The sequence below is a fragment of the Diabrotica virgifera genome, chromosome 7, assembly GCF_917563875.1.
Source record: "Diabrotica virgifera virgifera chromosome 7, PGI_DIABVI_V3a".
NCBI classification, from domain to species: domain Eukaryota; kingdom Metazoa; phylum Arthropoda; class Insecta; order Coleoptera; family Chrysomelidae; genus Diabrotica; species Diabrotica virgifera.
Genome location: NC_065449.1, coordinates 91,485,870 through 91,498,267, shown reverse-complemented (window position 1 = coordinate 91,498,267; position 12,398 = coordinate 91,485,870). Strand labels below are relative to the sequence as shown.

The following is a 12,398-nucleotide window of genomic DNA, read 5'->3' as shown; positions in this document are numbered from 1 at the left end:
ATCTGTAAGAAATTATTGAGGTGTGTTTAAAAAACTCGTTTCTTTATATGTGAACCGGTATGTTTAAGTTAATAGGATATGTTAACTTTTAAGAAATATTGCTCAAAGAAATCGGTGTTTTAGGAGAAAAGAAATTGTTCTCTCGGTGTGCTTCCTTACCTATCAGGCACAGTACCTCCTCGTTGGTCACGTGCTCGGTCCAGGATATACCTAATATAGGTTAGTAAGCCCACATTTCGAGAGCCTCTCTTTTTTTCATAACATTTTCAACAAAACCGGAAATACATCACGTTTGAGAAGTCGGATTTTGAGAGGTAGGGTGAGGCTTTTAGAGGTAAAAATTTGCTTTACGCTAGTGTACGATGCTCTTGCTTTTTCTATTTTTATACGTATCTCCTTAGCTTGATCCCAATTTGAATTAACTATTTTTCCTCAGTAAGTGTACGAATTCACGTGTTCAATTTTCTAGAAAAACAATTTCCTTTGTTTCCGCTACTCGTTTACTTTGTTTATCGAGGAATTTGCAATATGTTGCACTCCTGTATATTTAAATATTCAACTATTTTTACCTAAGAACTAATTAACAACTATTAAAGTAATATCCCCTTTCTTTAAAAGCACGAATGGAAATTTACTCTGTCAGTTACATATTTTAACGTTTATCAGCCCTTTCAATAGGGCTCATCAATATTCATTAGTGGATAAAGTTAAATAATTGGTTTAGAGTTAGACGCTTTCAATATTTATGTTGTATTCAAAATGTCAACAACTAGCGGTGAGTACTTCAGTTGGCTGTATTTTCCTGCTATTAAAGCATCCACAGTGCTACAGTTTTAGTTGCTACAAAAGTTTAAGTTCACGTCAAACTTACTTACTATTTTATTAATTAACACCATCACAATACTTAAGTTAAAGCTTTGATTTTCTCAATTTTCTTAAAAGTTTTATATTTTTATTTTTACTAACAATGGAAATGGTTTGTTCGCTCTTCTGCTTTTGCTTCTTGTCCTTCATTTGGCTCACGACCATATTTTGTACATTGTACATTGTTATGTTTCTTCTTTGGTGCTTTTGTACATCTCATATTAATGAATTGTTCAGACTTTTCGTATTCCCTAACTTTATCGCATTTTTTCGCTCAGCTAAATTTATTATATCATTGTTAACCAACGCCTGATTCTGCCATTACTCTTTTCTTCGTTGTATTTGTATCCATCAAATATGGGTTGGCAGATATGTCGGCAACTGATATTGCCTTAATATACTCAAGTCATTTTACTTGAGGTGTAAAAAATGATGTGTGATATTTTAATATGCAGGTTTTCACTCCTGCAAAATGAAGTCTAATTTGTCATTTTTATTTTCAAGGATGACCAGTTGCTGTGATTTGATGATATTTAATAGCAAATGAAATGTTTACTTATATAGCTAAAGCCCTGTAATTTATTAGATGAAAAAAGTGACAATAAGTGAATATGATAAGTATGCAGTATATTTATATTTACAATAATTGTCCTTTTTAATAATTTAAAAAAATGTTCTAAACGATTTATATACGTCTCAGTGCATATTTCTTTTACTTTACAAGGCCAGTTACAAAGTTTTTTATTTTCACACATTAAGACATTTACATACATAATGACTGAACACCCTGATGTGGGTCTAAGTCGCGGCAGCTTTCTTGATCCTATTTCTTGGGAGGATCAGTCCCTTCTGCTTATGTTATCTTCTTAATTATTTCTTTCCATTTTTTCCGGTCTCTAGTTTTTCCCTGCCATTTTTTGACTCCTGAGTTTCTAAGCCTTCTTCAACATCTAGCTGCCACTTTGATCTTGGTTTTACTCTTTTCTTTCTTGCTCCTGGATTCCATTCTATCATAGCATATGTCACTGCTTCACCTCTTGCCTGCCAGATGTGACCTAACTATCTAATTCTACATTGCTTTATTTTTGTCACGATATCTTCTTTCAGTAACCATCTTACTCTATATTGCTTTACGATATCTTCTTTCAATACTTTCCTAATCTCTGCATTTCGGCTTCTACATTCATTTTGCTCTATTCTGATTGGTCCCAGTATGGTGCTCATAATCTTTCTCTTCACTATTCTTAAGTTTTCTCATATTTTTAGTTATTGTCATTGTTTATGCTACGTATAATAATATTGGTCTAATTATTGTGTTATATATTCTCATCTTCTTTCTCATAGTCAGTATTTTGCTTTTTAGTAATGTTTTATTTGCAAAATAAGCTTTATTCGCTGCCAATTTATTTTCTTTAATTTATCACATTCTTTTACCGGTTTTGCTTATTGTCGCTCCCAGGTATTTGAAATGTTCTACATCTTCAAACTCTGAATTCCCTATTTTGGGTTATCCTTTTATTGGTGTTTTCCCTAGTCTTAATATTTTTGTTTTTTTTTGCCTTAATCTGAGTCCCAATGTCTTTCCTTTTTTTTACCTTCTAGCATTTCTTTCATTATGTTTCTTTTCTTTGCTATAAATTAAGACATTTGGTAAATAAATTTTGCTTATTTAATTATTTCAAGTTGCTCTTGGTCTTCCTCGTTTTTCTTTTCTTTGCTGATTTTTTTTCAATACCATTTTGGCTGGTCTCTATCCATCCTCACCAAATGTACGGTCTGAATGTTTCTTTTCTTTACTTTGATCCGTAAAGATACAATCCTTCCTGAGTTTTAGCCGACTCCATAACATGCCTCTATTCATCTATGTCTTGAGCAATCTCCATCCAGTTCTCCACGTCCATAGCTTTCAGGTCTCCTGCTATATTATCTCTCCACCGGAGTCGAATGCGTCCACGGGTGTCTTCTTTCAGTTGGAACTTCTTCCCATACCAACGTTACTGTTCTTTCATCAGAATGTCTTCTGAGATGTCCTGCCCATTGGAGTCTTCTGGACTTTATTTCTTTTATGATGTTGGCGTCTGGGAACAGTACTTCGAGCTCTTTGTTAGTTCTTATCTTACATTGTTCTGCTGCTTCCTCAAGCACAGACCTAAAGATCTTCTTTAGGATTGTTTTTTTCCAATCACGTAGTCTCTCTTTGTTTTCCTTTGTTATCGTCCGCGTTTTGCTGCCATACATCACTACGGGACGTATGATTGTTTGATATAGTTGTACATCTTGTTAGTTGTTTCGATTTTATAGAGTTTTTAAGGGCATACAGATATGTGTTGCTTACTTGTATCCTATTGTTTATTTCTGTTCATCCGTTATTGTCTTCAGTTATTGTTGTTCCGACACTTAAATTCTCTAACACTATCAAAGTTAAGGTCATCGATGGTTATGTTCTGACCGATAATGTCTCTGTTTTGGTTATTGCGGCTCATATACATATATTTCGTTTTATTTTCATTGATTAGATCTTCTCTGCTTCCTTCTCGAACCTATGAAAGTCTCCATCCTTATTCTGGTGGTTACTATTAGATAGAAATCTTCTGTAAATGCCCACAGTAAGTTTGCTCCTTCTTAATGAAATACTGTGTCGATTCGTGCACTTCTGATTATATGTTCCAAAGCTAAGTTTAAGAGTATTGGTGAAAGTGCATTCCCTTTTTTAGTCTACCCCTCTGTTTTAGTCCATCGTTTATTTCAAATGTCTCCAAGTATTGTTGTCCAATTCTCACCTAACAGCGTAACTGTTTCATACATATCCGTATCAAACTGACTATGTTTTTTGGAAAGCCAAATTCCTGCATCGCTGTTCACAGTCTAGTCCTGCATACTCTATAAGCATTGATTTATAAACGTTAATTTTTTTTTTGTGAGATTAATTTATTTTGGTTATTAAGTCATTGCTCATTGCTTTATCTTATTTCCTATTCTCTCATTTATTTTAGCTTCTATGTCTTCTCTTTGTCTATTAGTATTTTTAGCTATCTGTATTGATTTATTTATTCTATTTCTGTGTTTTCTATTTCTATATTTATTTTTTCATCTTTCTCTGCGTCTAGTGCGATAACCTTTGTTATTATTGTATCCGTGTATCTAGCTTCTTTTAAAATAACTTGTGTTCCAACATGGTCCGTGGTGTTCTTGTAACGGCTTTAAATGGAGTTCAAACAATTTGCCATTGACCTTTCATCATCTTAATCTTTTCGTAGAGTCGAATGCCTTTTCCAAATTTGGTAATGCTAGATATACCTACTCTTCATCCGAAATATACAGTTTTTCCATTGTCTGCTTTATAGTGAATATATTATTATATTCAGAGCTGCTTTACAAAATATATTTCTTTGCGGAATGTATTATCTCTATGTTTTTTGATTGTTTCTTATATTCTGTATAATTTTCCTTTTGGAATTATCCAATATTTTACTTACAGCAAGGCAAGTATTTATTTTTAAACAGTTTCTTTTTCGTTTCGCGTTCTTCTTTTATTTTATATTATTGCTGAGAATGTTTTTTCTGTTTTTAAATTTTCTGTAATATCAGAACTGTCAGGATCAGAGCTTTTATGTCGGTGTTTTGTTCCCTAAAATTAAAAAAGTTCTCACATTTTCAGATCATATTATTTATATCGGTTGTTTTTTTTTTCTGTTAAAAAGTAATTATTTTTACTTATTTGGGTATAGTAGGTTCAATTCGTATTCTATCTGTTTCATGATTTATGTTTTACAATCATCCGTGACAGCTCACAATGATTGAAAATCATGTGTACTTAATAGTTTTCATGTACCAATAGTAAAAAAGAACATCTAAATGGAAAATGTATACTTCTCTAGTTTATAAAAGTATATACGTGATGTATTTTTTGAAATAATCAACTAATATCACAAGTCGCAACCGGTCATCCTTAGAATTTTCCATAATATCTCAGCCACTTCATAGCCATATTTTCAAAATTATTTAATTAGGGGTTTTAAATATTGGATACAATGGATACAATATTGGAACAAATGTCATTTGCTTTATAACTTTTCTTTTCATATTCTAATAATGCATTTTTCAGTTAATTGTATTAACAATATCTTTAGGCCCACTTTTATTGTTGATTTTTTCTTGTAAATACCTTTCATATTATATATTTCAACATCAAATAATTAAGTAGTATTCTGTAATTGTTATTTTAAAACCCTTAAATTATCGTTAGATAATTATTTAATATTCTACGAAATGTATATAGATACATATTATTGTAAATGAAACACTGGACAATACTCCATTCTGCTGAAAGATCTGGAGTATGTGTGATCACCATATTATGCACCAAGTGCAGAAGAATGTCAATATCAGCGTGTTTTGCTTCCAGTAAATGAAGAGAGAAAGATGAGGCCAATATTTATTTATACAACTATTTAAAAACTAAGTTGCATTTTATTGAAAACTACAGTTTTTCCGTATTTAATTTGAAGTTTATTTTGTCTTGTTTTTTTAATATGCGATACAAAAGCAGACAATTGGCTGATAGTTCACTTGCAAATCGTAGATCGAACACAATTGGTAAGGTAAAGTGCAATTTGCAAATGTTATGTATTATTATTGACGTACAAAAATAGGAGGATTAGATACTACAAGAATAATTTGTTTTGTGATCAGTTGTTTATATTTCAGCAAATTACTTTTTTTTACTATTTAACTATTTAAATTTGTCCTCCTATTTATTATATTTTTACATTTTTATACATTTTGAATTGAGTGTCTTAGAGTTTTAAATTTTTTACTTTAAAACATACTCACATTAAGACAAAAAAAATATTGGTTTTTAAAATAGTAATATATTTTTTAATATTTCTGCTGCACAAAAGTTAAGTAAGAAGTAAAATATTATTACCTGCCAAATTTAAATTTGAAAACAGTTCACCATTTTTTCGTTTGAAACTAATTTCAAGCTTTCTTATTTTCCAAAAAAAAAAATAACTTTTAAAACCTTCTTGATAAACCTAGAATTTATTTTCTTTATTCTCCTCGGTATTTTCGATAATATTTTGACTGGCAAATTTTGGATACAAAATAACTCAATTATACTTGCACGTTTATTATTTCTATTTTGCAGATTTAGCCATGCGCGTCTCACTTCCCGTAAGGGGAAAATTCACTCATCATGGATACCTACCTTCCAGTGGCGGCTCGTGATTTTTACAATAGGGGAGGCTATACCTAACTGTAAAATATCTAGACAAATTTGCACTAGCAAAAAAATGCGCCAAAAAATGTAATTTAAGGCCCCATCTTTTGACCATTTTTTATTTACATTTCATAATATCATCCTAATTAATAATTTCATGATATCATCATTTTAAAAATAGTTAGTCTAATAGTAAAAGTTTAATACCAAAGTTTGTGTGGTTTATTTGTTAATAATTCCATCTATTTGTAAATAGATACCTATGCATATCAAAATAAATACAGATTTGAAGTTTTGCAGTCCATACATAATGAAGCTTCAAATTTTTTAAGATACTCAATTGAATTTTTTTAATTCTAAACGCGGCCTACTGCGAATTCAAAAACACGATAAATTACCGATATTTTGCTTTGAGTTAGAGATATCGGAAAAAGTTATTTGAGCAAGTTGTTCCAAATATTATTATAACCCCACATACCAAATTTCATAACAAAATTCGCACTTTTAGATTTTTCATTATTTTTAGTCAGGGCCCTAAAATTCGTTGTCCCGAGACGCACCCAACCACCCAACGGAGCTGAGAAGCTAATCTGCCTCCCTTGGTATATCTCCAGGCAGCGTGTGATGGCGCCGTAGATGCCACTGTTAGGAGACCGGGTCTCCTTAAACGCCTGCTGCGCTGCACGGAGCATTAGTAACGGAGAATGCTGGGCTTCTCGGCTCCGTTCGTGCATCTCGGGATAACCCAGGGTCCTGCCTACAATAATATGTAATAAAACTGAGACGCGATCATGCGTTCTAATGCTAATGCTCCGTACGTATGGATAATTAGTGATAATATGGAATTTACACGTTGTATAATAGTGAGAGTAATTGTTGTTTTCGCGATTCATGATAAACAAAACAGTATAGAGTGTGTAAAAAATTTATGGGGAGGCTGAGCCTCCCTTGCCTCCTCTGACGAGCCGCCACTGCTACCTTCTTATTCTCCATTATTATTTTAAAGCAATTTATGTTTTTTGTCTTATCCGTTTCCACAGTGGAGCATTCTAATTTTATTTTATTTTGCCCTTTTTATTTGGCATTTGAATGCCCTGGCTTTACTTTCTTAGATGCCAATAGAATCGACTCTTTTATCTTCATATTCCTATACCCTCCTTGATTAGGTCATCCATCGCTCTTAATTCATCTATTGTTCACAACGGTGATCCCATTTTTCCACCATGTTAATATGTTTTTTATTCCTATTCTATGAGTTAGCTGCATTTGTGTTATCACTAGTGGTCTTTTGGATATTGATATCTGTATTTGATATTTAATAAAAGCATTTCTGATTGGTTTTACTATTTTGTTCTCATTTTTTCCAAACTGTTTTCATTATTTTTTCTTCTCAAATTGGCCACAGTTTCTCTCACTAGTTTGCTTTGCATCGTGTATTTTTCGTCTGTTTTATTTGTTAAAAGTTTTTTCCGATTTTTCTTTAATTTTAACTCCTTTGATTTGTTACGACCACCAGGCTGTTTGCTTCATATAACTGCATATTGTGATATATTTGTATTGTAAAAATTTATTATAGTTTCCACTTCTGTTGTTTATTTGTTAGATAGCTTTTAGTTTATATATTCGCTTTTAGTTTAAAATTTGACACTTTTGTTTATAGAAATATCGTTGTGGATTTATTTATTTTCTTGTGCTCTCTTTTGTTTATTTTCTTTTTGTCCAAGGAAAATTATATTTTCATTGACATTTACAGGTACATTAAAATATCCGAGGATAATTGTTTCTTTGCCATATAGTAGTTTCTTTAGATTTGAAAATGATTATGTAAATTCGTGGCTTATTATTTTCAGGTGCATAATACATATAATACATAATATTATATTGACAATACATTTATTATTTGTTCACACGTCTTTTTAACGACTAAAATTTTCGAACATAGATATACTAATTCTCGTGGATATCTATTTGTGTTTTTATTTTTATAATAACCCGTTCCTTTGTTCGATGCTCTTCTGTTCCACTCACAACCTATGTACACACTGATCGTATACCGACCTTTTTCTTTTCGGGATGTGCAAAGGATATATTATGTATCTTGACATCTTAAATTTATTGTCACTTAGTCCTTTTATTATTTTTTGGTTTTCCTTCTTAATCAAATTTTTTTATTTGACGAAACAAACAGTTCTATAAATCTTTCATTAAGTAAGTAATAACTTTAATATAAATCTTTAATTTTTTGGTTTATGTTTTGCCTGCTATTGTTTTTTTGCATTATTCGAGTACTCTATTGTTTGCATTTTACGAGTAGGCATACTCGTAGTTTTCCTATGCTTTGTTAAAAATGCACTCGCGATCACAAAAATCGGGTTCTAAACCTGTTGTCTGATTTGAGTGATTTTTTTAGCATGTTATAGCCTTATTATTTAAGAATATCAGTGTACTAATATTGTTGCTAGACAGGTAAATGTCATAACTGGGTGTAACAATCATACTGTGTTTTTTCCTTAAAGTTCGGAACACTATGTGGAATATTATAGCATAGATAAAATATTGAAATTAAAACTCAATTGTAGCCTTATGCTTTCTTAACATTTTCCTTTTTAATTCAAATTCCTATATTGGATAATAAAAAAGTTATGTACTTTAACAATTAGGAATGTTATTCATCAATACAGGGTGTTTCTAAATAAGTGCGACAAACTTTAAGGGGTAATTCTGCATGAAAAAATAATAAACGTTTGCTTTATAAACACATGTCTGCAAATGCTTCGTTTCCGAGATACAGGATGTTGAATTTTTTCTTACAAACTGGCGATTTATTTGTTACTCTAAAACCGGTTGAGATATGCAAATAAAATTTGGTAAGTTTTAAGAGGTAGTTATTGCCCATTTTTTGTCATAGAATTAAGAATTTTATATGCACCATGGGCACACGGGATGTATCTAAAATGTTTATACCCATATGCACGCCAATGGTGAATATAAAATTCTTATTTATATGTCAAACAATGCACAATAACTACCTCTTAAAACATACCAAATTTAATTTGCCTATCTCAACCGGTTCTAGAGCAACAAATAAATTGTCAGTTTGTAAGAAAAAATTCAACATTCCGTATCTCGGAAACGAACCATTTGCAGACATGTGTTTATAAAGCAAACGTTTATTATTTTTTCATGCAGAATTATCCCTTAAAGTTTATCGCACTTATTTAAAAACACCCTGTATTGATGAAAAACATGTCTAGTTGTTAAACTACCTAAATTTTTAATCACCAACATAAGCATATGAATCAAAAAGGAAAATGTTAAGAAAGCCTAAGGATACAATTGAGTTGTAATTTAAATATTTTATCAATGCTATAAAATTTTACAGAGTGTTCTGAACTTTAAGGAAAAAACACAGTATGATTGTTACACCCGGTATAAAATGACATTTACCCGTCTAGCAACAATATTATTACAATGATATTGTTACATAATAATGCTATAACATACTAAAAAATCACTTAAATCGGACAACAGGTTTAGGAAATTCGGGACATCAAACATGTATAATTCATCGAGTGACCCGATTTTTGTGATCGCGAGTGTATATGTATCATTTCTTTTAATATTATGACCCTGTCTATTTTCAGTCCTATTTGTCATTCTAACACGTGATTAGATATAATAATGTTTTCGATATTTTACGTTACTTTGCTATTATCTATGTAGATAGTAATTTAAATTTTGTTAATTTCAGTAGTTGCTTTAAATTTAAATTTTTTTCTATTTTGCAAATGTGCGATTGTTATGACGTCATGTACACGGTTAGCTTATCTTCACGCTTTGCTTACTTCACTAATGTTTTATCCATGTTTTCATTACTTTTACTCATTCATATATTTCATTATTGTTATTACCAGTAAAATTATTTCTACAGAATTGAATTATTATTCTGACTATATTCAAACACTGTTATTATCTAAAATTTGACATCACCATTAAACAAATTTTGAAATGGTAAAAGTCTAAGGTATATAAGGTCGATCTACACCCATATGTTTAATGGATAAAAATTAATGGATATGTAATTTAGTAGATTAGCAAAATAAAGGACAAGGGGTGTCCGATCTAATTTTATTCTGACTACTTATAATTAAAAATGAAAAAATGACTTTTGTTTATAAATTTTAAAAAAAGTTTTGACCCGAGCAGATATTATTTCAGATTTTTTGGATCATTATAAACTAAAAAAAAATTCTCTTAATCTAGTCGTTTTCGAGTTATGAACACTCTAAAACAAAAAAAAAGAACAAAAGATGACGATTTTCAAAGCTCAAAATAAAAAATATCATTTTTGAAATTACGAAGTACCTAAATTCAATTTTAAATCTTATTCTATCAGTTGTTGATAAGTATTTTGGACTTATTTCATTTTAAAATAGTATTTTTTAAGTTGTTAATGCACTCTGATCGCCCGTCTTCCCGTAAGGAACCTTCCTCATTAACAATTAAAAAAATATATTTTAGAATAAAACATGGCAAAAATTCTTATCGGAACCTGATAGAAGGTTTGAACTTGAATTTTAGACCAGGGCGCATCTGTAAAAATATTAGTACCTACATTTGGACGTTGAGAGGTGACTCAAATTTTTTTGCAGAAATTGCTTCAAAATAAATCAAATAATAATATTTGATTTATCTTCCCTCTCAAAAAGGTCCGGAACATTGTTTAAATAATCAAAATGTCAAAAAATTAAGGAAAAATTCGATTTTTTTTCTTGGTTTTTTGATTATAACTTTAAAAGTGTTCATTTCCTAGAAAAGTTGTACTGATATAAAAGTTGCGTAATTAAATTTCCTACAATATAGAATTGGTTAAAAATTTAAAAAATAGTCACCCTAGTTGCAAAATAGCAATAATTGCGAAAAAACCATACAAAAGCAAGTATTCGCATTTTACGTTTTTCAACCATTTATGCTACACTTAGGACCTTCATATTTCACCCTGAAAAACTTTATGATACAGTAAAACAATACTGTAGATTTCATTAAGATCGGTTTAATAGATTTTGCAAAATAAATTTTGCAATCCAGCTTTCGTAAAAAAAATTCATTTTTTCAAAATGTTACAGGACTGAAAATAAAGCAGATAGCAAGTTGAAAATTTGTTTGCTTATAGAAGTGTACTGTACCTTTCATTTGCAATTTTGCAAAATTAAAATCGATTAACACCACGGCGTCAGGAACTTTTTTAAGTAAACATTAATTATTGGTGCTACGCGCAGGACAGCGGATAGTTTGCTCTGATTGGGCATTCCAATGACCTTTGATAATGGTTGATACATTATAATTTTTATTACATTTCGATATAAATAAATAAATTTGTTTATTGCAAAATAAAAACACATACTCTATCCTTTGAAATAACACTTTTATTAGCAAAAACTTTCTTTGCTCATATATTTTAACTTAAATAATAAAAGTTTATTATTTTTAAACATATGCAATTGTTTAAACAATATTTCACAAACAATAATAAAATTAGTTTGATTTTTGTGGAATTAAAATATTAAAATACAACAAAATATAGAGTAAGAATATAATATATTAGATAAAGGTTGGAAGAAATTTTGGTGGAAATCAACTTGTGTGAATCGAAAATCGCTGTCCTGCGCGTAGCACCAAAAATTATTGTTTATTTCAAAAATTTTCTGACGCCGTGGTAATTCATCGATTCTAATTTTGAAAATTGAAAATGAAAGGTACATTACACTTCTATAAGAAAAAAAAATTCAACTTGATATCTGCTTTATTTTCAGTCCTGTAACATTTTGAAAAAATGAATTTTTTTTGCGAAAGCTGGATTGCAAAATTTATTTTGCAAAATCTATTGAACCGATCTTAATGAAATTTACAGTATTGTTTTACTGTATCATAAAGTTTTTCTGGGTGAAATATGAAGGTCCTAAGTGTAGAATAAATGGTTGAAAAACGTAAAATGCCAGTACTTGTTTTTTTATGGTTTTTTCGCAATTATTGCTATTTTGCAACTAGGGTGACTATTTTTTAAATTTTTAACTAATTCTATATTGTAGGAAATTTAATTACGCAACTTTTATGTCAGTACAACTTTTCTCGAAAATGAATAGTTTTAAAGTTATAATCAAGAAACGAAGAAAAAAATCGAATTTTTCCTTCAATTTTTGACATTTTGATTATTTAAACAATGTTCCGGACCTTTTTGAGAGGGAGGATAACTCAAATAATATTATTTAATTTATTTTCAAGCAATTTATGCAAAAAAAATTGAGTCACCTCT

General features: G+C 30.2%; 1 protein-coding gene across 9 annotated transcripts in view; it reads left to right on the top strand.

The window, feature by feature from the left end:
- LOC114335683 (major royal jelly protein 2) overlaps positions 1–12,398 on the top strand; it is a 267,509-nt gene that overhangs the window by 81,556 nt on the left and 173,555 nt on the right. Inside the window, exon 1 of one of the 9 annotated variants that reach the window (XM_028285964.2) lies at positions 621–775. The exons of 7 other annotated variants lie outside the window; for them this stretch is intronic. In XM_028285964.2, coding sequence (XP_028141765.1) covers positions 760–775 — 16 coding nt within the window. In that variant the 5' untranslated portion in view covers positions 621–759. Of the gene's footprint in view, positions 1–620; positions 776–1,460; positions 1,483–12,398 lie in introns of those variants that run through there. One more of the 9 variants, XM_028285966.2, reaches the window with a different exon arrangement.